This window comes from Hyla sarda, chromosome 1 (genome assembly GCF_029499605.1).
Source record: "Hyla sarda isolate aHylSar1 chromosome 1, aHylSar1.hap1, whole genome shotgun sequence".
NCBI lineage: Eukaryota > Metazoa > Chordata > Amphibia > Anura > Hylidae > Hyla > Hyla sarda.
In genome coordinates, this window is record NC_079189.1 from 479,135,237 (window position 1) to 479,162,952 (window position 27,716).

Below are 27,716 nucleotides of genomic sequence, written 5' to 3' on the forward strand. Positions count from 1 at the left end.
GGTCATAAAGTCTATCCACCCTGAAGATGTAACTATATCTGTCAGAAATAATGCTATCCCTGTGCTACAGGTGATGGGCCTGCATGTGAGCTGGCATTGTGCATCTCTGAGACAATGAGAACCTCCTGTCACCTGATATTTTACATTAAAGCTGTAACTGATCCCTGGTAACTGTGTGCAGAACATAAGTTGTCATAGGAATAGTACATTTCTTACCTACTTCATTTGTAAGGCAATAAAGTCTATGAAGAAGCAGGACTATGGATAATAAGCAAAAACATGTAATATCATTTATGGGAGTGATGGGATAGGACACATTTAAAGGGGTACTCCGGTGGAAAACTTTTCTTTTTAAATCATCTGATGCCAGAAAGTTAAACAGATTTGTAAATTACTTCCATTACAAAATCTTAATCCTTTGAATACTAATTAGCGCCTGTATACTACAGAGGAAATTCTTTTTGGATTTATTTTCTGTCACGACCACAGTGCTCTCTGCTGACACCTCTGTCTATGTCAGGAACTGTCCAGAACAGGAGAAAATCCCCATAGCAAACATATGCTGCTCTGGACAGTTCCTAAAATGGACAGAGGTGTTAATTGCTGACATCTAGTACTGTGTTCGAAGATAAAACTTTCCCCACAAAATTAACTCTTTTGCTGGAATAATGAAAATAATTGATACTTTATTGAACATATAAAGGTAAAAACAATTAAAATTGAGACAGCAACAAAGCAAAAAAGAAATATATACTAACTGCTACAAAACTAGGTATGTGGAAATAGGGGATGTGCAAAAATATGTAAGTTAAAGTGACTGGTTCAATGTACTCACTTTAACAGGCAATAGCCAAAATGTCATACATATTGCACATATCCCAAGAGACAGACTAGTGATGCAAGAAATAGGGAGAAAAAGGGAGAAACAATAAGTGAGTGTTCCACCCAAGAGCCGGGCAATGGAGGAGTCCAGAGTGAGAGACAATGACCAAAATCTCACCGGAATCCGGCTAGGGAAGCACAAAAGAGAACTTTACCCAGATATAAGGTGGAACAGTCTCCCCGTCCCAATACACATACCCTATGCAACAAGTCAGACCCCGTCTCTCACTCTGGACTCCTCCATTGCCCGGCCCTTGGGTGAACACTCACTTATTTTTTCTCCCTTTTTCTCCCTATTTCTTGCACCACTAGTCTGTCTCTTGGGATATGTGCAATATGTATGACGTTTTGGCTATTACCTCTATGTTAAAGTGAGTACATTGTTTACATCTATCGCATGCTGCACCTTTTTTTGGGGCCATATGCATTGCACCAGTCACTTTAACTTACATATTTTTGCACATCCCCTATTTCCACATACCTAGTTTTGTAGCAGTCAGTATATATTTCTTTTTCTGCTTTGTTACTGTCTCAATTTTAATTGTTTTTACCTTTATATGTTCAATAAAGTATCAATTATTTTTCACTAAATTTCTTTGATCTGGTGTGTTTTGTGGGTATGATCAGTTGGTGATTTGTACACCAGTGTGTTTTGTAGTATTTCATAGTGCCCTGTACAGTTTGGATTATATGGAATAATGAAAAGCCAGACCCAAGGCTTCCGCCAGAAAGATATTTTTTTCTTGAGGCAACCCCTTTAAAGGGGTACTCCACTGGAAAACATTTTTTTTTAAATGAACTAGTGCCAGAAAGTTAAACAGATTTGTACATTACTTCTATTTAAAAATCTTAACCCTTCCAGCACTTATCAGCTGCATGTTCCAGAGGAAGTACTTTTCTTTTTAAATGTCCTTTCTGTCTGACCACATTGCTCTCTGCTGACACCTCTGTCCATTTTAGGGTTAGAAGCAAATCCCCATAGGAAGCCTATCCTGCTCTGGACAGTTCCTAAAATGATCAGAGGTGTCAGCAGAGAGCACTGTGGTCAGACAAATCCCATGCATACCTAAAGGGGTACTCCGGTGGAATTTTTCTTATTTTAAATCAACTGATGCCAGAAAGTTGAGCAGCTTTGTAAAGAAAATAATTTACTGTAGAGCATACAGAAGCTGATAAGTACTGGAAGGATTAATGTTTTTTTTTAAATAGAAGTAATTTACAAATCTGTTTAACTTTCTGGCACCAATTGATATAAAAAAAATAGTTTTCCAGGGGAGTACCCCTTTAAGGCTATATAAAAAGAACTTGTGAGGTCCTTCATGCTGCCTGAACCGTAAGCATCACGGTTCACCATTTACTCAAAAACTTTCCAATGTTTTTAAGACAAGCTGCTAACAGGCTATAATATTAAGGAGGCAGGCCCTCTGTCTGCTTCTCCTCACCTTGATACTGTAGTTTTCCTCTTATACAGATGCAGGGAGCACCAGCTACACAGTTAATGTGCTGCATCCACACAAAACATGGTACACTGTCTATAAGCATAATGGGGGAGATTTATCAAAACCTGTGCAGAGGCAAAGTTGCCCAGTTGCCCATAGCAACCAATCAGATCGCTTCTTACATTCTTAACAAGGCCTCTGAAAAATGAAAGAAGCGATCTGCTTGGTTGCTATTGGCAACTGGGCAACTTTGCCTCTGCACAAGTTTTGATAAATCTCCCCCAATGTGCTTTGCATGGAGCCAAGTCTTCTGCCTTTGACAGATGTCCTTTCTCCCTTGCATTTTCTCCATGGTGCCCTATGCTACTAAAATAATAATACTAATTATATTCTTTTAGCTCCAATATATCCCGTAGTACTTTACAATTCTGAGGGTACAAATAAAGACAAATATCAGACCTTAGAAAATTACAAAGTTAAAAATACAGGCTAGCATCATGGCCTGGCTTAGTAATGGATGCTGTCCATTAGATAAATACACTAAGAAGCCAAAAGTAAGTAAGAACCCCCACCACCCCCCCCCCCCCGCTCACACACACACACACACAAAAAAGAAAGATTATACTTTTCTGCAAAGAGCTTCACTGAAAGCTGCAGAGAGCCTGAGGTCTTCAATTCATCACAGCACTGCAACAATGTGAAGGTGGAAGTGATCCCCCAGCAGGCTTTAGTGATGTCATGCCTGCTGGGAAACACCCGCTTTCTTTTGCTGAGAGACTACACTATGCAAGCAAGAAGAACGGTATGATACACAGTTTTTAAAGCTCTGAAATTTTTTTTTTTAAGGGTGGGAGGTGTGTTAGGAGTAGTTAGGGAACATAGCCGGAGTTAGTTTAGAAAAGTTTATTTGGTGACAGGTACTCTTTAATGTTTTGCCAAGATATACAACATATAAAAAGTTTTTGAATCTGACAGTGCCCATTTAATGCATTCCCAGCTTACTGTCTAAATGGCAGCATGAATTCCCTGGGTCAACTCAGGCAATCTGCAGTACACAGCTCTAGGCAAACTGTGTAGAGCTGTGAACTGGCATGCTACCTACAGCTTAAATGCTGGCTACAACTACACATGAATAGTAAGAGACCAGTCAATCAGACAGTGGAGAAGCCAATGGAATGCTGACCACAGTGATTTCATAGCCCATTCTTATTTTTAACTCCTTCCCGCTCTAGAACATATGCATACATCCCATTTGCTGACATGCCTATGTCCTGGAGATATGCTGCTCAGCGCAGCGTGAGAACGCCAGTGGGACCCAGCTGTCATTCACAGCCGGGGTCCAACCGCAATTGACAAGACCGGGATCACGCGGGTCTCAGCAGCATTAACCCCATAGATGCAATGATCAGTCCTGATCATGGAATCTATAGAGTTGACAGGGGGAGGGGGCCCCCCTTTTCACCAATAGTGATCCCGCAATACGATCGTGGGACTCCATTGGGTGCCAAGGAAACAGGAGGTCAAATGATGGCCTCCTGTCTGCCTAGTATGGCAGCTTGTGATTTCCAGCCATATTTCCAGTCATTTTTTATGCTATATAAAAGAAACATTGGGGTGAAAATAACAGGAGAATTGTGAGAAAATCATCATGTACAGGAACAGACACTATATTATGAACTACACTAACTTTACAGCCCCTGTAGCATAGTCAAATAAAAAAAAAAATCCTAGAATACACCTTTAAGGTAAAAACAGGCAGCATCCTTAAAGAGGTACTCCGGTGGAAAACGTAATTTTTTTAAATCAACTGGTGCCAGAAAGTTAAACAGATGTGTAAATTACTTCTATAAAAAAATCTTAATCTTTCCAGTACTTTTTAGCGGCTGTATACTACAGAGGAAATGCTTTTCTTTTGGATTTCTCTTCTGTCACGACCACAGTGTTCTCTGCTGACCTCTGCTGTCCATTTTAGGAACTTTCCAGAGCAGCATATGTTTACTATGGGGATTTTCTCCTGCTCTGGACAGTTCCTAAAATGGACAGAGGTGTCAGCAGAGAAGTCATGATGTCAGCAGAGAGCTCTGTGGTCGTGACAGAAGAGAAATCCAAAATGAAAAGCATTTCCTCTGTAGTATACAGCCGCTAATAAGTACTGGAAGTATTGAAGATTTCTTAATAGAAGTAATTTACAAATCAATTTCACTTTCTGGCACCAGGTTGATAAAAAAAATAAAATTCCACCAGAGTAACCCTTTAAGGGGTTAAAACTCAAATTTTTCTGAAACTCTAGAACATTATCATGAAGAAGACTGTCACTGTGTCTGCACATGTTGGTTTAGCCTGTGGATCGGCCCTTTTCTGCTTATATTTTTTAATTAGCTGACAAATACAGATAAATGACAGAAAACGTGGTCCCCTTCTTACTCAATATTGTTATTTTAGAATTTGGAAACTTACATTCTTTTGCTGATGGTTTGCAGTAATGTGCCAATGTGCTTAGAAATAACTAGTGCTTAAACAATTGATATCATATGCCGCCCATAAGTTATAAGTGGAAAAAACTGACATAATTGCAGTTTTATTCAAAATGTTATATATATAGAAGTCACATAAGCTTTGAAGAATGAATAGTTTGACACTTTGGCGTGAAACACGCTATTTCCCATAATGTACAAAGCACACCCAGGCAGATGCTGACATTCTATTTTATTATTGTAAAAACAGTACCTGCTGTATGTTATATTAATTTTCGATATTTTTACAGTTTTATAAAAATGTGGTAAAATATCAATGAACATGTGACTTTTAGGTAAATAAAATACACACCGTCACTATGGCAATGAGAATGCAAACTGTAACTGCAACAAATGCAAAAAGTTTACAATATTTGGAATTCTTCTTTTCCTTCTCCTTCTTTTTTAGCAAAGAGTCATACCCAGGTGTATAAATATCTTCCAGCCAGAAACGTAAATCATTTGGATTCTCCTGCAAATAAGTATAACATTTGTTTGGTAAAAAGAGAAATAACAGTATTCACGGTAAAATCTTATGTAAGTATAACATATCGATCGATTAGTTTTATAGTAATAACTAGCTGAGTACCCGGCATTGCCCGGTTTTTCCTTCCTAATCCTTGTTGGGAGGAAAATCAACAAAGGAGGAAGCTTTTGACTTCATATCTCCATCCTCATATATTGTTGTCATATCCCAACCCCATATCTCGTCCCCATATCCTGTCCTGATATTTCAACCTCATATCCCTACATCATATCCCATCCTCATATCCCGTCCTCATATCTCAACCTCATATCCCGACCTCCTATCTCGACCTCATATCCCGTCCTCATATCCCGACCTCTAATCCCGTTCTCATATCCCTTCCTCATATCCTGTCCTCATATCCCGTCCTCATAGCCCGAGACCATATCCCGTCCCCATGTTCCGACCTCATATCCCGTCCTCATATCCCATTCTCATATCTCGACCTCATATCCTGTCCTCATAACCTGTACTCATATCCCGTCGACCTCATATCCCGTCCTCATATTCCGTTCTCATATCCAGACCTCATATCCCGTCCTCATATCTGATCCTCATATCCCGTCATTATGTCCCATCCACATATCTTGTAATTTCCATACATTTCCCATAGATTTGCATGGGACTTTAAACAAAAACCCTGACCCTCACAAATGGGGTTAGTTAAGGGTTAAATTAACTATACTATATTTTAAGTGGCCATATAAGTAACATGTGACCAAGTATTATCAAAATATCTCCAGCTGTTTGGAAGTTATGTAGTAACATATATTTTTCATTGACTTGTATATGGGACTTTAAACATAAACCCCGACCCTGGCAAATGGGGGTGAGTAAGGGTTAAATTACCTATCCTATGTTTGTTGTTGACATATAAGTAACATGTGTGGCAAGTTTCATGTGTATATCTTTAGCCGTTTGGACGTGATGCTGAAACATACATACATACATACACAAATACACACACAAATTGGCCCTCATTTACTAAGAGTGTCGGGTTTATCTCTGAGTGTTTCTTGATTTACTCCCTGTATTATTCTCCCTGATTTATTAATGTGTCGCATGGATTGTGTCGCACGGGTTAGAAATGTGTTGCACGGTAAATTGTATATATGCCCCCGGCACAGCGCAATCATATGCCCCCAGCAGCGCATGCATATTTATATATATATGCCCCCCGCACAGCGCAAACATATGCCCCCAGCAGCGCATGTATATACAGTATATATGCCCCACGCACAGCGCAATCATAAGCTCCCGGTGCATCTATATACATATGTCTCAAGCGCTATCAAGGACAAGTATTCTTTTAGCAGAGTATCGGGAAGCCGCTGTCCGATGCTCTGCTAATGCTCTGCTTGTCAATCATAGCGCTTCAGAGGCATATGTGTATAGAAGCGAAGTGGGGAGCAGACATACAGCGTTATCTGGTCCCCACTTCGCTTCTATACACAATCCTCCTAAGTACAACCAACACAGCTGCCCCATTGCCTCCCCCATCACCGGTGTTATAATTACCTGTTCCCAGGGCCTGCGATCCTTCTGGCTTTGGCGCTGTCACTGTGCGCATTGACGGTGACGTTGCGTTGGGGACGTCACTCGTCATTGCGCATTGCAGCGCACAGCAACAGCGCCGAAGCCAGAAGGATTGCGGGCCCTGGGAACAGGTTTTAATGTAACTTTATTCTTTCATGAGTTATTTACAAGTTTCTGACCACTTATAAAATGTGTTCAATGTGCTGCCCATTGTGTTGGATTGTCAATGCAACCCTCTTCTCCCACTCTTCACACACTGATAGGAACACCGCAGGGGAAATGCTAGCACAGGCTTCCAGTATCCGTAGTTTCAGGTGCTGTGCATCTCGTATCTTCACAGCATAGACAATTGCCTTCAGATGACCCCAAAGATAAAAGTCTAAGGGGGTCAGATCGGGAGACCTTGGGGGCCATTCAACTGGCCCACGACGACCAATCCACTTTCCAGGAAACTGTTCATCTAAGAATGCTCGGACCTGACACCCATAATGTGGTGGTGCACCATCCGAGGTCCGAGCATTCCTAGATGAACAGTTTCCTGGAAAGTGGATTGGTCGTCGTGGACCAGTTGAATGGCCCCCAAGGTCTCCCGATCTGACCCCCTTAGACTTTTATCTTTGGGATCATCTAAAGCCAATTGTCTATGCTGTGAAGATACGAGATGTGCAGCACCTGAAACTACGGATACTGGAAGCCTGTGCTAGCATTTCTCCTGCGGTGTTGCTATCAGTGTGTGAAGAGTAGTGTTGCTCACGAATATTCGCAATTCGAATATTATTTGCGAATATCGCATATTCGCGAATTCACGAATTTCGCGAATATAGCGCTATATATTCGTAATTACGAATATTCGTTTTTTTTTTTTCACAGTACACATCACAGTGATCATCCCTCTCTGCTTCCAGCTTGTGTGGTGTAAAGAAGGCTGTAATACTACTGTGTGAGACTGGCGTGCGAAAATTTGCATATGCTAATTTTCGCATATGCTAATTTTCGCATATGCGAATTTTGTATATGCTAATATTCACATATGTTAATTTTCGCATACGCGAAGTTTCGCATATGCGAAAATAAAACGAGAATATAACGAATATGCGAATATTCACGAATATATGACGAATATTCGTCCATATATTCGCGAATATTCGCAAATTCGAATATGGCCTATGCCGCTCAACACTAGTGAAGAGTGGGAGAAGAGGATTGCATTGACAATCCAACACAATGGGCAGCACATTGAACACATTTTATAAGTGGTCAGAAACTTGTAAATAACTCATGAAAGTATAAAGTTACGTTAAAAGCAAGCACATCATTGTTTTTCTTGTGAAATTCCCAATAAGTTTGATGTGTGACATGACCCTCTTCCTATTGAAAAAACAAAAGTTGGATTCAAAATGGCCGACTTCAAAATAACACTGTGGTGATCAGGGACGTGCACACATAGGGCAGGAAGGGGGCTTAAGCCCTGGCCCTTTTTATGACTCCTCCTTCAGGTGCCCTTTCTCTGCAGGTGTGAGGAACAGAGGCACAGGGGCAGAAGTGTATGGAAGCATGGCTGGTACAGAAGACAGCAGGGACAAGAAGACAGGGCAGATACAAGTGTGAGGAGGAACATTGGCACTTTTCATACAGGCATTCTCCTCTGCACACTATCTCCCTCCCCTGGGTCCTGCTGCTGACGGCCCCTACTCCCTTCTCCACCTCCCCTCCCCCTCCTTCTCGCACATTTTATCAGACAATCAGTTTATTAGTATGTTAATTAAAATACATAAGAATTGCCTTGTAAAATCCACAGTTACAGATCCATAACCGCATATTTCACAACTTCAAATCTGCAGCCGATCTGGGGTAAATGCACCATGTGATTCACATGTACATATTTTGCTGCAGAATTTCTGCTGTTAAGTCAATAGCAAAATCCCTATGGCTGGATTATCACAGCATTTGTGTTTACATTTAAAGCACAACTCCATTGTTTATGATAAATGACTATTGTGCAGAACCAATTTGGCTTCTAAATACCTTAACAGGGCTCCTTTCTCCCCACTCCTGGGACTGTCCACAGCTCATAACTGAGCAAAGTCCATATGCAGCCTATGCAGCACCAGAACCAGTGTGACACAAGGTGTGCACAGCACTGGGACATTGCATTGAGCTTATCTCCAGCAGCAGTGATGTCCCACCTCGGCCAGTAATAGGCTAAGCGCATGTCATGTAAGGAGCATTGGCCTGTTATATGACATTGCGCTCATCGTATCACCAGTCGAGGCGGGACATCACTGTGGCTGGCAATAAACTCATCGCAGTGTGTCGACCCGTGCACAAGAAGAAGAAAGCAGACCAGGACTGGAGGACAGAAAAGCTATATCAGTGCAACGGGGTTGCTGTGGAAAGTGATGTAACCCCTTAAAGAGTACCTATCAACAACTAAACTTTCCCTAATCCCCCCCCCCCAACTTTCCCTGACTCTATCTGACAATATGCATGCTTTTTTTGTGAACAACCACCCAAAATACCTGTTTTTATTATGAGCTAAGCTGCTCATTCTGTCGGTCGTCTGAGAGAGAGGGAAGGGGAGTGGTCCTGCAGGTGTGACGTCAGCTGATGCCTGGACGGCTCACTTCCCCCTTCCTCCTCTATGCTGCGATCCCTCTCGGGAGCACATATAGAGTCGCAGCAGAGGACAAGCTCTGAAGATCGGAGGACAGAGTTGCCGTGCCTGCAGCAGTAAAATAACAAAGGTGGGTAGCCGAGTCAGGAGTGCGCAATGGCAGTAGTAGGAGCGGAAGTGCTAAAGTACGAGTACAGCACTTGCTTACACCTGTCTGATTGAAAGGCAGGGAGAGACACTGAGCGCGTACGTGTCCTGGCTGCAGGGTGATTTCGGACTCATGCCATGAGTCCAAAATCAATAGAAATGCTTGCAGGCAGGACTGCTAGGGAGAATTTTTTAAACTTAAAGTACACATTAAAGGATGCACTTTTTTTTTATTAAAAGCAATTAGAAAGTTATTCATTAGGGTCCGCTCTTTAACATATAAAAGGTTTTTTTGATGATTGGTATCCTTTAAGAACTGAGCGTTTTTCAGTTTTTGCACTTTCGTTTTTTTGTCTTTACCTTTTCAATATCCTTTCAACTTTGCACCAAAAAATCTATATGAGGGCTTTTTTGCGCCACCAATTCTACTTTGTAAGGACATCAGTCATTTTATCCAAAAATCTATGGCGAAACAGAAAAAAAAAATCATTGTGCGACAAAATTGAAGAAAAAGTTTTGGGGGCTTCCATTTCTATGCAGTACATTTTTCGGTATAAATGACACCTCTTTATTCTGTAGGTCCATATGATTATATGAATTTGGAAAGATGAAGCACTGTTAATCGGCGTGAAATAGCTGTTACCTGCACTTGGTGGACTGCATCCACACTTGTCAGCTTTTGCTCCTGTATGTCTAAATAAAGCCAAGATATTTTACATGTTACCCTGCTGGTGAGTGCCTCCTATATCTTTGCACATTCATTTTCTGTATGGACTTTGTCTTAGAGGATTGAGGACCCGAAAACGGGATGAATGTTTGGGGTTTGCATTTTGATACACCAGCACCTTACCTGCCAGTATACTGCAGGGAACTGTTTTAATTGGGCCAAGCTGTGCCGGCTTTTCCCATTTCACTGCCGCTTCCATATGATTATATGATACCCTGCTTATATAGGTTTGATTTTGTATTACTTCTGGAAAAAATCATAACTACATGCAGAAAAATGTATACGTTTAAAATTGTTATAACTTTTTTTTTCTACGTATGGGGTGGTATGAGGACTCATTTTTTGTGCCGTGATTTGAAGTTTTTATCAGTACAATTTTTGTTTTGATTGGACTTTTTGATCGATTTTAATTCATTTTTTTATGGTGTAAAAAGTGACCCAAAATTTGGGACTTTGGGATTTTTTTGTGCGTACTCCATTGACAGTTCAGTTTAACTAACGCGAGGATACCACAAATGTTTATTTTTTATTTTCACAGTTTTTTTCTTTTAAATAGGAAAAGGGGGGTGACTCTGACTTTTATTAGGGGAGGGATTAAATAATCTTAACTTTTTAAAAAACTTTTTTATGCAGTGTGAATCCTGGTAGAAAAAACATACATGGTTGCACATCCACAATTTTGTATTATGATCTTCTCAGCATAACTTCAAAAACTAACAGGTTGTTAGTATATACGTTTTGATCAAAAGGTACAAAGCCCACTCGCCACGTCAAGGCCACCTATTGAGAGTGGGTCCCTAATGTCCCTAGCATAAAATGGTGCATCACTGGGTGGCGCCCACCACCGCCGCGACACCAGGGCCCACAGGGGGAACGACCCACTGGCAGAGTGGCCCCAGTGCCAACCAAACCAGTCTCTGGGCTGCAGTGTTATAGCCCCATCTAGGTGCTATAACACTGAACACACGGATCTCTTACACTGATCATTGTTATCCCATAGGATAACATTGGTCAGTGATTCTGTCGCTTGACTGCTCCAGCCTGGATCTTAGGCACGAGCAGTCATTCAGCGATAGGACATGCAGGAGGCAGGCAAGGGATGCTCCTGATGTGTCCTAGGTGATCGGGACATCGTGGTTTCACTGCGACAGTCCCGATCAGCCTGACTGAACTGCCGGTGGTGCATTTGTACAGCTTTAGATGGGTCGAACAACTTTGAATGCCGCGTCTAAAGGGTTCATAGCATGCAGGACTTCTATTATCCACTTGTCTTTCTGGCACTAGTTGATTTGAAAACATTTGTTTTCCACCAGAATATCCCCTTAAATCATCATAGGAACTGCTTCCTCCCATCGGTTCCATCCTCCTATGCTGCTAAATTGAGCTCTACTCTGAATCTAGACATAGGAGGATGTGTTTCTATGAAGATTCAAGCTGAACTCAATGTGCTTGGAAATGCCCCCTGTGTACCAAGCTCCTGAATAAGCATATTAATCCCTTCCCACAAAATCAGGTACATGTACGTGGTTATTAGGGAGCACTTACGACATCTCGACGTACATGTACCTGATGAAAATAAACTGTCACAGCGCAGCCGGGCGCTGTGATAGTTTATTGAGCTCGGCTGTGCTGCACAGCCGAGCCTCCCTGAAGCCGGCCAGGGACCAATCGCAGCAGTCCCGGTCGACGATGGCTGCTATTGGTCCATCAGTTTTGACGGACCAATAGCATGGTTCTGGTGTGGGTCTCCTCCTTCCCCCTCTTCTCTGTGGGAAGCAATCGGTGGTGAGGGGGGGCCCAATCGGAGGAGGCCGCCCGCGGGCACTCAGGATCGGAGCTGTGCTCCCATCCTGGGTTAACCCTGTAGATGCTGCGGTCACTGAAACCGTAGCGTCTATTTGGGTAACAGAGGGAGGGAGCTCCCTCTGTCACTGATCGACGCTCTGCAAAGTGAAAGCAGAGCACTGATGGTTGCAATGGCAACCAGAGGCCTTTCTACTAGCCTCCGTTGTCATTGCAACATGAGCGATCAGTCCCAACCTAAGGCAGAGACTGATCTATCCTATGCCTGTCAATACTGACAGACCATGGCATAATTCAATGGAGAATAGATGTGTACTCCATTGAATTATGTGTATAATAGTAAAAAAAAAAAGGTATGAAAAAAGTGTGAAAAAAGTGGAAAAAATAAAAAAGTGAAAAAAAATTGGAATTTTATTTTTAAAAATGTGAAAAATAAAAGAAAAAAAAAGTACAAAAAATATATAAAAATAATAAAACAAATTATATATGTGTATAATACACCCCCAAAAATAGTCCCCCCAAATACATCAACATGTCGCACAAAAAAAAGAGCCCCACACAATTGTGTCAGTGAAAAAATAAAAAAGTTACAGCTCACAGAATGCGGTGACTTACACAAACATGATTTTTCTTTAAAAAATAGTTTTTATACCATAAATAAACTAAAATATTTTTAAAAAGTATATAAATTTGGTATCTCCATAATTGGATCAACCTGCAGTGTAACGTTAACATGTCATTTATACCGAACGACCTAAAACGAACAATCTAAAAAATAAAAAAACAACCACAGAATAGATTTAATAAATTAATTGAAAAAATTAAATAAAAAATGTGTCACATGTACCCCAGAATGGTACCAATGAAAGTGTCAACTTGTCTCCCAAAAATATTTTTGCACCTCAAGGCCCCTGTAATGTCATATGATGCCAACAAAATATTCTGAACTAAAAGGATGCCCCAAAATCCACACAGCACTCCTTCATGTCTGAGGCCTGTGTGAGAGACTCGTAGTACTGTACACAAAGGCCACATATGGGATATTTCTAAGTACGTCAGAATTTGGGAAATACATTTTGAGTTTTATTTCTTTGTCAACACCTACTGTGTTACAGAATAAAATGGATTAAAATGAAAAATCTACAAAAAAATTTAATGTTAAAATTCCACCTCCACTTTTATTTAATGAACTTCTTTAATGTCATTCTGACTACTTTAAGGGTGCAATTTATAAAATGGGGTGATTTATGGGGGTTTCTAACATACAGGCCCCTCAATTCCACTTCAGAACTGAACTGGTCCCTGAAAAATCTGATTTTGCAATTATCTTGAAAATCTGGAAAATTTCTACTAAACTTATAAACCTTCAAACATTCTAAAAGTAAAAGAATGTTTACCAAATGATGGGAACATAAAGTAGGCATATTGTAGATGTGAATTATTAATTTGGTGCGGCATGGCCATTTGTCGTACGAGCAAAAATATAAAATCTAGAAAAATGCTAATTTTTCATTTTTTTGCAAACTTTTTTTTATTTATTTTTTTACAAAAAACGCTAAATATATCAATTCAAATTTACCACTAATGTAAAGTACAATATGTCATGAAAAAACTATCTCAGAATCACTTTCATAAGTGAAAACGTTCCAACGTTACTACCAAATACTGTAAGCAGACGCATGTCAGATTTTTTAAATTTGCCTTGGTCATTAACCCCTTAACGATGAAGGATATATATTTACGTCCTCCACAGGCTCCCGCGATATGCCGCAAGGTCAACGGCCGGGACCCGCAGCTAATACAGGACATCACCGATCGCGGTGATGCCCTGTATTAACCCTTCAGACGCGGCGATCAAAGCTGACCGCCGCGTCTGAAGTGAAAGTATCCCGGCTGCTCAGTCGTGCTGTTAGGGACCACCGCGGTGAAATCACGGCGTCCTGAACAGCTTACAGGAGGGCCCTTACCTGCCTCCTCAGTGTCCGATCAGCGAATGACTGCTCCGTGCCTGAGATCCAGGCAGGAGCATTCAAGCGCCGATAACACTGATCACAGGCGTGTTAATACATGCCAGTGATCTGTGTAAAAGATCAGTGTGTGCAGTGTTATAGGTCCCTATGGGAGCTATAACATTGCAAAAAAAAAGTAAAAAAAAGTGTTAATAAAGATCATTTAACCCCTTCCCTAATAAAAGTTTGAATCATCCCCCTTTTCCCATAAAAAAAAATAAAACAGTGTAAATAAAAATAAAAATAAACATATGTGGTATTGCCGCGTGCGTAAATGTCCGAACTATAAAAATATATAATTAATTAAACCGCACGGTCAATGGCATACATGTAAAAAAAAATCCAAAGTCCAAAAAAGCATATTTTTGGTCACTTTTTACACCATTAAATATGAATAAAAAGTGATCAAAAAGTCAGATCAAAACAAAAATGTTACCGATAAAAACTTCAGATCACGGCGCAAAAAAAATGAGCCCTCATAATGCCCTGTATGTGGAAAAATAAAAAAAGTTATAGGGGTCAGAAGAGGACATTTTTAAACGTATAAATTTTCCTGCATGTAGTTATGATTTTTTTCCAGAAGTACGGCAAAATAAAACCTATATACATAGGGTAGCATTTTAACCGTATGGACCTACAGAATAATGATAAGGTGTCATTTTTACCGAAATATGCACTGCGTAGAAACGGAAGCCCCCAAAATGACAAAATGGCGTTTTTTTCTTCGATTTTGTCGCGCAATGATTTTTTTTCCGTTTCGCCGTGGATTTTTGGGTAAAATGACCAATTTCACGGCAAAGCAGAATTGGTGACGCAAAAAATAAGCCATAATATGGATTTTTAGGTGAACAATTGAAAGGGTTATGATTTTTAAAAGGTAAGGAGGAAAAAACGAAAATGCAAAAACTGAAAAACCCTGCATCCTTAAGGGGTTAAGGTCAAAACAGACTATTGAGTAAAGGAGTTAAGAAAAGAGGAATATCGGTGGAACAGAGGGACAGATCTGCTGCACTACAAGTACCTGCTCTCACAAAAATGAATGGAAGGCGTGCCTTCTGCAGCATGCTCTCTCTGACAGTTGGGGCCCCTTTCTGGAGATCACAGGGGGTCCCAATGGTTGGAGCGTCCATGGGCAGGCTTGTATTCCCTATCCTGTGGATAGGTGATAAGTTGTCATTCACCAGACAAGCCCTTTTAGTAAATTGTGTAAAAAAGCTTTTTTGGCAACCACAAGCAAGCCATAGAGGAGCCAAAGTTTCACATATTACTTATTTTAGTAATTTAGCTATAAACATACCTTCAAATAGAGAGAAAACTTTGGATTTGGCAACTGACTGTCATAATCCTGTATGGTCCATGATGGTTGTTTTTTCTTTGTTTCAATCTTTTCTTCTTTTACTATATCCATGTACAGTGGGTTACTTTTAATTGTAGAGTTTAATATTTCTTGTGAAAAGTGATCGACAAGTCTTTTGTCAAGTATTACTGGACTGTCCATGTTTGATGACTGTGAAGGTTCTTTGACTTTGGTTGCATCTTTCTGCTGCAAGACAAAAATTAATGTATTTTATCACTGACTAAATATGTATACAGTAGTTAAATCAAAGCCTAGTTTAACACACAACAGGATTCTCTTAAAGGAGTACTCCGGTCCCAAAAAATTTTTTCAGGTTAACTGGTAGAACTGGTGCCAGAAAGTTAAACAGATTTGTAAATTACTTCTATAAAAAAAAAATCCTAATCCTTCCAGTACTTATTAGGTGTGGTATGCTCCAGAGGAAGTTGTATTTGTATTTCTTTCAGGCGTTCTTTCCAGCCTGAATAGAGTGTTCTCTGCTGATCCTTCTGTCCATGTCAGGAACTGTCCAGAGTACAAGCAAATCCCCATAGCAAAACTCTCCTGCTCTGGATAGTTCCTGACTTGGACAGATGTGTCAGCAGAAAGCACTGTGGTCAGACTGAAAAGAACTCCTGGAAGAAATACAACTTCCTGTGGAGCATACCGCAGATTTTGTGCTGTGGATTTCAGTTATATTTTTATATTGATTCCAAGAAATCTACAGTGGATTAATGTAAATCTGTCATCAGTGTCACCTGGACTAACCTGTCAGTACAGACAAGTACTGCTGGTGACACTGCTGACAACAATACTACCTGGTCCCATTCTGTGCTGTCATTCTTTGGCTATCCTCTTCAGTATCCTCCGAGCCCGACTTGGAGCATGGGTGGAGCTTAGTGACGTCACCGCTGCTGTTTGCTAGCAGCAGGACCCAGCAGAGAACAGAAGCGGTGACGTCACTAAGTTCCGCCCATGCTCCAAGTCGGGCCTGGTGCGGAAGATACTGAAAAGGATAGCTGGAGAACCAGAGCACGGACCCAAATAGTTGCAACCAACTTTCTCAACAACACAACTTGTAGGGCTTTTGTTCTTACACTTATAGTCTCTTACTGACAGCTGAGGAAGGTCTCTTCCATTATATACCACATGCTAGGTTCCTTGATCAGGTGCAGTCTGGGCTCAGAAAAGTCACTCAACATAGGAACCACTGTGGTTCCACAAAGTATAGCCAGATAGGCTGTCCTTCTTACTAGTTATGGAAACCTCTCACCTCTGGCAGACATCATAAAACACAATACCTCCCCCTGGAAATGGGACACAGAATAGGACAACCCCAGGTAAAAGTTCTATAGGCCAGGTAGACTCTTAATCAGAAATTAACTGTCCAGTGCCATGACTAGTACCTATGAAAAGCTGTAAACAAATGATCTTGGAGACATACAGCTATATAGCTCCCTAGATTTCATAGTTAATAGCTATATCTGTGTTTAGAAGAGGACCCCCGATAACACCCTATAGTTCCCCAGTGACACAATCATTGGTTCCTGACTAATTAAGATGGAAGATGAGGGCCATGTGAAGGCCAGCAGGCCTACCATTTTAGTACTTAGGACACCCTGCTTAGAACAAGTGGCTTTATGTTCAAGTTCCCCTAAAGGTAAGCTATAGGATTTAACTATAAGTTTAAAAAAAGACAAGATGTTTTTAAAAATATAACAAAACTCCACAAATATAAAAAAATTCTAATTACCACTTTTACATTTATCATATACAAAATGTAATAAACATAATTAGCTTCACTCTATATGTTAATAACTAATAAAAGATTTTAAAAAAATTCACACATTATGAATGCCATAAACCAAAAAATGTATACTCAATTCCCCAATTGGTGTTAAAAGCCTAATCCTAAAAAAGGTACCAAGAAAAAGAACAGATAACCTTATAAAATAACCCTCACACAACAAAAAAATAGATCAGACAGCAAAGCAATTGTTTATTTAAAAAAGTGTTGTTTATTTAAAATTGTATATTTAATTTTTTTTATTTAGTTTAGCTTTCATTTTAAGGAAATAGATAGCTATGGCAATGAAAAAATAAAAAGAATGAAAGAATATAAAAAATCACTAGTAGTGGAGGGAGGGGTTAAAACATCCAAACAATTGAGTATTTATCTTAAAAAATGCAATACAATGCAAACATAAAAATGTTTTATGATATATTGGTAATATGTGACACTCCATAAGGGATATTGCTCTCCTGCGGCTTTTGTATATATGCACAACTATATGCTAGCAAAGGTAAAATGATGGTACTAACACAGTTATCCTTGACCTGTGCTCTGGTCATTTCCCATTGTACTTACCGGCAGATACACCTTGTTGTGCCATTTTCTTGCATGAAAAGCAGCAGAATCTGTAAGTAAAGTTTTCACATCTAAACGAAGAAATTTGTCTGGGTGGTTGTTGTTTTGCAATACAGAGAGATCCATGTTTCCAGCTCATTGCATAAAGAAGTGAACCATACAGCCTGTCCACAGCCTGCTGCCGATACACTGCGCATTCATTATTCATAAGAGACCTCACAGGTGAATGACACTGTACTCCACCACTAGTCTAGATTCCACCTGGGATAACTTCATTCCCTAGCGACGCACTTGTCTACTGAGGTTGTTATGAACATGTTCATAACATCCATTCTTACAAAATTACTGAACTTTCATGCTTTAAGAAATGTTAATAAACATTATTTATTATTCGTTTGTTTGTTTCCCTTATTTTTTGCATGAAACGAAACCTGATACTTGAAATACTTTTGTATACCTCCCATGTGTCCTGCTTTTGGAGGTCCCGACTTTTCAGGTCACGGTCCTTAGGAAGAAAGGGTTTTCCCTTTTAAAACACGTTGTCCATTTTATTTGAACTTCACTAATGATCTTTTATTCTTTTGCTTAGGGCAAGTTCACATCAGTGATGGGCTCGGACCTGTTCAAGGACTGTTCAGCATTTTTTTTTTGCATCGAATAGAGCCTGAACGGGTTTGGAACACAACAGATGCTGTCGGGTCCTGACAGGTCCAGTTGACTTTAACCCCTTAAGGACCAGGCACGTATGAGTACGTCCCTGCGCCCTGGGTCTTAAGGACCAGGCACGTACTCATACGTCCATGGGAATTTCGCATCCTGCCACGCAACGGGCGGGTTGCGAAACCGGACGCCTGCTGAAATCGTTCAGCAGGCATCCGAGGCAAACGCCGAGGGGGGTCCTGAGACCCTCCATGTCGGCGATCGCAGAAAATCGCAGGTCTCTGGTGACCTGATCAGCCTGGAAAATAGTGATGATCTGACCTGTCAGTGACAGCCCAGATCATCTTGCAGGGTAGGAGTGAGGTCGCAGTGCTGCGATCTCCTCCTATCCCCTGCCATTGGTCAGAACTGATTCTGACCAATGGCAGAGCAGGTAGGGAAGCGACATGGGGGGGGGGGAATTAAAGTGAAAGTAATGTGATTTTTACTGTGGCAACCACTAGGAAGGCCAAACTGCAACTCCCAGCATGCCTGTTACAGTGGTGCCCAAACTGTAGCCCTCCAGATATTGCCAAACTACAACTCTCAGCATGCCTAGACTGCCCAGGCATGCTGGGAGTTGTAGTTCTGTAACATCTGTCCCTTCAGATTTTGCAATCTTCATGAAATTTTTGAAAATTGCTGCTCTACTTTGAAGCCCTCTAATTTTTTCAAAAAGTAAAAATATGTCCATTTTATGATGCCAACATAGAATAGACATATTGTATTTGTGAATAAAAATAAAATGTATTTGGAATATCCATTTTCCTTACAAGTAGAGAGCTTCAAAGTTAGGAAAAATGCTAAATTTTCTAAATTTTCATGAAATTTGGGGATTTTTCACCAAAAAAGGATGCAAGTAACTTTTTTGAAAATTTACCACCAAAATAAAGTAGAATATGTCACGAAAAAACAATCTCAGAATATTCGGTAAAAGCATTTTAGAGATATTAATTCTTAAAGTGACAGATCTGGTCCTACAGTGAAAATTGGCCTGGTCCTTAAAGGGGTTGTGCGCTGCCCTGCAGTTCGGAGCTCCGCTCACAGCGTCCGGAAGTTCATTACTCTGAACACTGTGTGCGGGCTTCCGTGTTCGCAGCCGCTGGGCGTGACGTCATGCCCGGCCCCTTCATGACGTCTCGCCCGTCCCCTCGTGACGTCTCGCCCGCCCCCTCAACGAAAGTCTATGGGAAGGGGGCGCGACCGCTGTCATGCCCCCTTCCCATAGACTTTGGTAGAGGGGGCGGGCGTGACGTCACGAGGGGGCGGGCGAGATGTCACGAAGGGGCCGGGCGTGACGTCACGCCCGGCGGCCGCAAACACGGAAGCCTGCACACAGCGTTCGGAGTAATGAACTCTGGATGCTGTGAGCTGAGCTCCGAACTGCAGGGCAGCGTACAACCCCTTTAAGGGGTTAAATGGGGTCTGTCAGGTTTCCATCAGGTGTCATATCACAGTAGTTGAATGCAGAAAAAAATTACAGCTTGCAGTATTTTTTTCTATGCTCATTTCCAGTAGTTTGAATGGACTTGGAATCAGTGGACCGCCTCTCAAAGGAGCTCAATGCTGGTGTGAACTTACCCTAATAATAATAATAATAATAATTTTATTTATATAGCGCCAACACATTTCAGAGCATGGGAGGGCCCTGGTTGTGAGAGCTTACAGACTATGAGGAGTGGGGGGAGTCAAAAGGCAGAAAGTGCTTTATTGATACAATAGTCCAGCCATATTTTATAAATAGGAAATGTTGCAAACAGGAGGGTGAACCAATCACTAGCTAATCTCCGAATGTCTAAAGTGCATAGAGAGTAGGGGGAGACTGTTGACTATGGAGCTTTTGATATCTCCGAGACCCAGAGATCTCAAAAGGGGCAAAGTGGTAGTAGTGGAAGCCAATTAGGGGATGTTATAGGCCTGCTTGAAGAAATGTGTCTTTCTATCAAGGTATCAGATTCCAGAGAACTACCCTACCCTGTCTGTTATTTAGTTATTCCATACAATATTACTTATCCTCTTAAAGTAATCTAGAGCTCACCTAACACTCCTAAGGTTCCTGGTCCCAGTGTTTGGATAGGGGTTGGATACAGGTAGCATTCTGTCTCATTTTAAAGAGCATTCATTGGTGTTGTGCTTATAGTGCAACATTGTAAGGTGAGCAGAATTTGTGTATATGCATTGTTGTATGTATGTACCCACATTTGCAGATCTCTCTTTATCTTTTATCTCACTGAACAAGTTGAAATAAAATACCCCTTTAAATTTCCAGTTCTTTGCCCCCATGTGCAGATAAAAAAATATTTTAATAGTGGTTTTGGATCAGAAGCTCCCTCCTTGCTTCCAGGCCTTTCATTTCATGTCAATATAGGATACATTTAACTTTTTATACAGATACTTTTGTATCTCTTATTTCTTCTCAGACTGATTTTTTCTCCGAAGTCTGCTCATCTTTTCATCTGTAGGAGAAAATATCTCCTTCCCAAATGTTATGATGGGTGTGAGATGCCATGGTGTTTAAAGTTACACTTTATTGTAAGTGGCAAGGAAAGACAGATTTCTCAGTTAGAATGTAGATTAGAAGAGAGTAAATGGGTCAATAATTAGCTGTAGAGGACAGGGCCAGAGCTTGTTTTTTTTTTTTTTTTTTTGTATCTTAATAAAGGGGTTATAGCAGAGTTTTTTTGAAAAAATAAGGAAGATGCCAGAGAAAAGAAGAGATGGGTTGATATTTTTTGTTAGATGAGTAGTGGCAGGAGAGAAGAGAGACTGTAGGAGGTTTTAGGAAATAAGGTCACTGGTGCAGGTAATGAGGTGAGAGGAAGAAAGCCTGGAGTGTATATAAATCTATGAATCTTGAGACCATAAATAATCTTGAGACTATACAGAGAATAGGACAGAAAAAAAAACCCTTGGCACTCTAGTACATAACATCTTATCCCCTATACACAGGATAGGGGATAAGAGTCTGATCACAGGGGTCAGGCGGCTGGGACACCCAGTTATCTCCAGACCTGCACCAAATTGTTTTAAACATTTGTGTTCAGAACACCAGCTCCTTTCCTGATCGACACATCTCCTCCCTGCATATCTATAGGAGAGCTGTTGATATATGGATGTGTGTCAGTGGTTGTCAGTCTCCTTGCACAGAGCAGAGATTGCTCCATGCACAAGGCGAGCCGGGGCACGGGGCAGGAGATTGTAAGGGGTCCCAGCGGTCATACCCCTTGCGATCAAGCACTTATTAAGTATGCTGTAGATAGGGGATAGGCTGTTATGTACCAGAGTTTTCTTTTAAAGCCAATCTCCAAGTCATCTCTATATGTGAAACTGTATCAAAGACTTTTCTGCAATCCAGATAGGCAATATCTAAAGCGACACCTTTATCCTACACAATTGTGATATAGTCAAAGAAATCTAGTTTTCTTTGATCTGATTTCAAGAAATACTGGTTTGAGATGAACAAGCTTATTGGCTAGCTACTAGCTTTTTCCCTACTGCCCTTCTTATGAATGGGAATAACATTGGCCATTCTCCAGTCATCAATAACATGCCTGGTTACAAGGGATTGGTCAAACTAATGAACTGGAGGTGCACCAATGACAAATTGGCGTTCCTAAACAACTCTGGATGGACGCCATCTGGACCCATTGTCTTAGTTTTTCCACAGCATATGTAAAAGTTTTTTGTGTAAACTATATTCACTTGCCTTTCATAATACTATAGTTGCATTAAAGTACTATAAAAATTCTAAACAACAATAACAAATTTTAAACAAGCTAATGTTAATGAAAAGTTATAAATAATGCACATTTGCATACTGGTTCATAAATCTTTATTTTTTCAAATATTTCTTCTAAATTTTTCTTAATGACCTTTTATTCAAAACACACAAGGCAGTTTCAATGGCAAGAGATTATGAAATACAACAAAGGACTGAATGACTGTATTGATCAATTGACAGCAATGAGTATGATGCAGACAGAAGTTGACATTCAGTGACATAAATGTCCAAGGCATGATCTCAAATTGACTATAACAGTGCAACAGTGATTCAGTGTAAACATATACAGTGTTTCTTTTTTTTATTCAAGTTGTTTTGCGCAGCATTCTGTACTGTCCTGAGAACATAACAGTTTGCAGAGAACTGGCTCTTAAGTTTGTCATTGAAGAATAATTTGGTAAAAAAAGGTGCTTTGCTACACTACATGTTGGAGACACCTAAGATAACATTCATTTTAGTAAAATAGATACCTGATTCTGAACAGTCTTCTGAACTCAACAACATGCAAACTGGATTGGAACAAAAATAGGATTTGCCCAGTGATGGATACTCTATAGCAGGCATAGGCAACCTTTGGCACTGCAGATGTTTTGGACTACATCTCCCATGATGATTTGGCAGCATTTTGGCTGAAAGAGCATCAAGGGAGATGTAGTTCAAAACATCTGCAGTCCCGAAGGTTGCCTATACCTGCTCTATAGAGTACAGTGTCTTAGCCGGTCTGTCAGGCTGTCTAGAGTCACAAAATGTTAAGTTATGGTTTTGGGCTGTCTTAAAAATAAAAAATAAGTCTTACTTATCTGCCTGATCCCCTTTTCTGATTTTGTTATGGAGCCCAATGACCCACTTTGGTTGAGAAACTACTACTCAGCTGTGATCAGGCATTCTTAAGATGGATGGAGACTATAATATATTGTGGAACAACCAGTTTAAACAAACCTGATATGTCTAACAGAGAAATATATATGCCATAGCTTTGAGTCATTTAAAATTGTGAGACCAGCTAAGATACCGTGCCCTCTGTCAGCCGCTTTGGCATTTTTTAAATTACATTTATTAGCACCAATCCTTACATGCTTTGCAGCATTCATGTAGAGACTAGAGGTCAAAGTGAAAGAATAAGATTCAACACTTAAATGGGTACTCCGGTGCTCAAGCGTTCTGAACATTTTGTTCCGAACGCTCGGAGACGGAGGCCATGATCGTGATGTCATGACCACGCCCCCTCGTGATGTCATGCCTCACCCCCTCCATTCATGTCTATGGGATGGGGCGTGTCGGCCAACACGCCCACTCCCATAGACATGAATGGAGGGGTGTGGTCATGACATCACACATCATAGCCGTGACATCACGACCTTCGGATAGAGGATAAAATGTCTAGCAGCGGAGTACCCCTTTAACTAACTCCATTGTACAGAGCCAATTTAAAAAAATGATCATAATGCATTGCTGGTGTACCTAGTCAACCTACAGATGAATTCTATGGTGATAATGCCTCTGGTTGTGCTTCCGATTCCCCCTCTCTTTACCAATTACAAGAAAGACATTTACCATTGATATCTTTGTTCTCTGTTTTTCAAAAAAAAAATTTATTGCAATTGTTGAACAGCAATTAGACCTATTGTATTCTAAAGAATCAGCTACTAGCACCAGAGGTTAACAATATTTCTTCAGTTCATTTGTGTCAGGTGGTGGCCTTTGTCTGCCTTTGCCACCATATGTCCTACAGTACCGTAAGATATTTCCTCACTTTAGAGACCTGTTCTGTTGTCCTGCTTTAATTTCCCACAATTAAAACAATTAATCTGCCTTTTAATCAGAAACAGCACCGTCCTAGTCCATATCTCTGGTCCCATTCACTTGGGATAAGCTGCAATGTCAGACACATTACATAATCAAGAGTGAGAGATTCTGGGGAAAATATTTATGTGAAAATATTTCTTATGGGGCAAATGTGGATATATGACATGAAATATAGCCATGGCTATAAAGTGATTGTTGCATTAATTAAAGGGGTAGTCCGCCTCTAGACATCTTATCCCGCCCCTGGGACCCCTTGCAATCTCCCTGCAGAACCTGCCATTCGTTTAGAATGCCGGCTGCGGTACCTGAGGCTCGAGACGTCATGGCCACGATCACACCCCTAGGGGAGGAGTACTCCTTTAATGTGCATTCAACAAGTGGACTGTTAAAATGTTTTTAGTTTTGCATAGGTGTTCAGAATATATGAAGCTTTGTGCAACTTATCCCTAAAGTAGCTCCTCTTGTGTATTGCAACTGGCTATATACTATTCAAAATGCTAAAGTACCTGATACTAATGGAAGGACAAGAGGACTTCCCAGAGGAGCAAGGTATGAGCATATGCTTTATTATTTTCATGGCAGTCCCAGCACAATAGGAAATATTTTTTATAAAGGCTTTAATAACACATTAAAGGGGTACTCCAGTGGAAAACATTTTTTTTTAAATGAACTGGTGCTAGAAAGTTAGACAGATTTGTAAATTACTTATATTAAAAAATATTTGTCCTTCCAGTACTTATTAGCAGCTGTATGTTACAGAGGAAATTATTTTCAAATTTCTTTTTTGTCTTATCCACAGTGCTCTCTGCTGACACCTGCTGCCCTTATCAGGAACTGTCCAGAGCAGGAGAAAATCCCCATAGCAAACCTATGCTACTCTGAACAGTTCCTGACACGGACAGAGGTGTCAGCAGAGAGCACTGTGGACAAGACAAAAAAGAAATTCAAAAATAGAAGGAAGGATTACATTTTTAAATAGAAGTAATTGAAAAATCTGTTTAACTTTCTGGCACCAGTTCATTTAAAAAAAAAAAGTTTCACTGGAGTTGGACTTTTATGTGCTTGAATTTTAAGGATTTTAAGAACTTCTTACGGCAAAAATTCACTACAACATCATAACTTGCTAGCAAAACCCTCAACAGGATTCAATTCACAACAACTGGGTGGCCACATATAGCATATGCAACTCAAAGTGGATCATCTCGGACCACACATCTCTGGATATGTCAAGGAAAGAGTAAAAGTAAGATAAACACATCTGTATTCACTTGCACCAACAACGTCAATTTGTTGCCCCTTTGACTGCCCACCCACTGTGCACTTGTATTGTCTTTTTTTTTGGGGGGGGGGGGGGGGGGAGATGCCAGTAAAATTGTGTTGGGAGCACAAGGGGATGGAAAAGAGGAATTTATATGTATATTTATATTATATTTTAAAGTTTTTGGTGAAGATTTTTCTAGAGATTCATATGTAATCCTTAGCAAACGCCACAAAAATGACATTTATTTGTGGATTTTGACTACCTCATTGATGTCGTAGGAGTAAATCTGCAACAAATCTTTTTTTTTTTTGGAAACAGAAAAAGAAATGCTGCAGCTTTAATAATATGCACAGCAAGTGTATTTCTTCCTAGTACATTTTTATAGTATGTGGATAAAAAGTGTTTAATACAATATAAAGCACCTTCCTGCCATTTTTTACTGTGCAAATCAATGAAAAAGCCACAGCGTTTTCCTCCCACGCGAACATAGTCTTGATAAAGCTAGCAGCAATGTCATTTAGTGTGATGTGGCCAGCTGTGACTAAAAAGGACATGTAGACAAAGAACATGTTCTAAGAAGCTACTTCTACAGTACATTCAGAACATTTTTGAAGACCCTGTAGTTTGGTGTAGCCTAGACATTAGGTAGATGGTCATGGCTAGAGTCAGATGAGCTAGCACCTTTCAAAACCAGAAGACAAAAATTGACACTTTTGTTTCTGGCGTAGCACCATATGATATAAGCAGCATGTTCTATCACTTCACGCAAAACTATAGACATGGTGTATATGTTATATTGTATTTGACATATACTAGTATGTTTTAGCTCTTTGGCATAATGCATTTAGGGGAAGTGCTTATTGATATAAAATGGTCTAAAATGTAATGCCCGTATTTATAATGGAAATAATGGTAGCACAGTTTGATTTCTAACAAGCTACCTTCTGTATAATGGTACACTGCCATTGTGACACCCATTATGGTACTAGAAATGTGCCATCAGAAAATGGCCTTTTGCTTCAAAGCTTTTATGTTAAACATATTTTTAAAGAATGTTTTTTCTTATTTTTTAATTTTACTATCTATATTATAAAATAATCATTTTGACCACTAGGCCTTAAACTAAGCTGAGACCCCCTGCTGTGTCTGTGATGATATGACGCTGGTGGAAAGTGATCTTTACAGTATTACAGTGAAAGGTGACACCAGTAGATAGAGAAGAATATAGATAAAGCTTTCAGCTCATCCTCTCCTTCCCTGTGAAATGACCTTTACAAAGGTCACAAAGAATGCCCAGTAATAGTTCCCATTCATGTAAATCGGAGAGCTCCTGTCTATTGACTATATCCGAGGGGCTTGCTGTAAATCCTATCTCTAAATGTAGTTAAAAAAAAAGGCTCAGGCAAGATGGCAGCCCTCATATTGATGTACTTGAAATAAAATAAAATAATTACAATAAAAAAATAAAAACAGATTACAAAAAACTACATGAAATCTAGGCAATACATTCCCTTTAAAGTCTAAGATGTCAATTATGCCCCTTTTTAGGGGAATCTAATCATGGATCAAGGAAAACCTAATATTTATTTAGGGTATATTTTCACACATCCTGTACCTGCAATCTGATTCTCCAGTCTATCTTAAAAAACATTCGGGAGACCAGAACTCCCCAATGTAACCTGTTTAAGGTGATGTGTAAAATCCAAATTGTTTGGTTCATAGGAACTCCAATTTTTTTTAAATTTGAGAGAAAAGCAGTGAATTACGACATTGTACTGAATATGCCCTAAAGGAATGGATGGAGCAAGTTTAGAAGCATGGGTGATAAAACACAGATTCTCACAAAATTTTGAAGAAGGGACAGAATGCATTGTCAAACTGTATACACAGCATGTAGTGTTAAACCATTTCCAAAAACAATGATATAGAAACATAAGTAACAAAAACAATTGTTCTAAAGGTAAGGTAGGCCTTGTGAGCAGTTATGTAAAGCAGTCATGGTAGAACTGCCTGTATTGCTTGGCACATAGGATAATGGAAAAGTGCATTGTGGCCCTAATTTACTAAGAGTGTTGGAGTTTTATTACTGTGGAATGTTGTTTCAGAATTTCCCCTTATTTACTATGGGGACACCCATCTCAAGAAAGTTTTAATCTTTTTTTTTTTTTATAAGCATTTACACCATTTATTCAAAGGAATTTGTTAGAATTCAATAGTAAATATGTTGAGTTGTAAAAGCACTCCACTTTTGGCATCAACCATGCTTCTT

General features: G+C 40.0%; 1 protein-coding gene across 1 annotated transcript; it reads right to left on the reverse strand.

The window, feature by feature from the left end:
* Nucleotides 1-5,078: 5,078 nt before the first annotated feature.
* MINAR2 (membrane integral NOTCH2 associated receptor 2) lies at nucleotides 5,079-18,028 on the reverse strand. Its single transcript, XM_056537291.1, has 3 exons — nucleotides 17,901-18,028; nucleotides 15,494-15,739; nucleotides 5,079-5,306 (listed from the first exon to the last, which is right to left on the reverse strand). Exons 1-3 carry the CDS (start codon nucleotides 18,024-18,026, stop codon nucleotides 5,127-5,129), a joined length of 552 nt encoding a protein of 183 aa, XP_056393266.1. The 5' UTR covers nucleotides 18,027-18,028; the 3' UTR covers nucleotides 5,079-5,126.
* Nucleotides 18,029-27,716: the final 9,688 nt, after the last annotated feature.

Coding starts and splice junctions, on each gene's coding strand:
- MINAR2 (XM_056537291.1), bottom strand. CDS start 18,026: ATGGATCTCTCTGTATTGCAAAACAACAACCACCCAGACAAATTTCTT. Junction 15,740..17,900: donor ACAACAAGGTGTATCTGCCG/GTAAGTACAATG, acceptor TTTGTCTTGCAG/CAGAAAGATGCAACCAAAGT. Junction 5,307..15,493: donor AGTTTTCTCTCTATTTGAAG/GTATGTTTATAG, acceptor ACTTATTTGCAG/GAGAATCCAAATGATTTACG.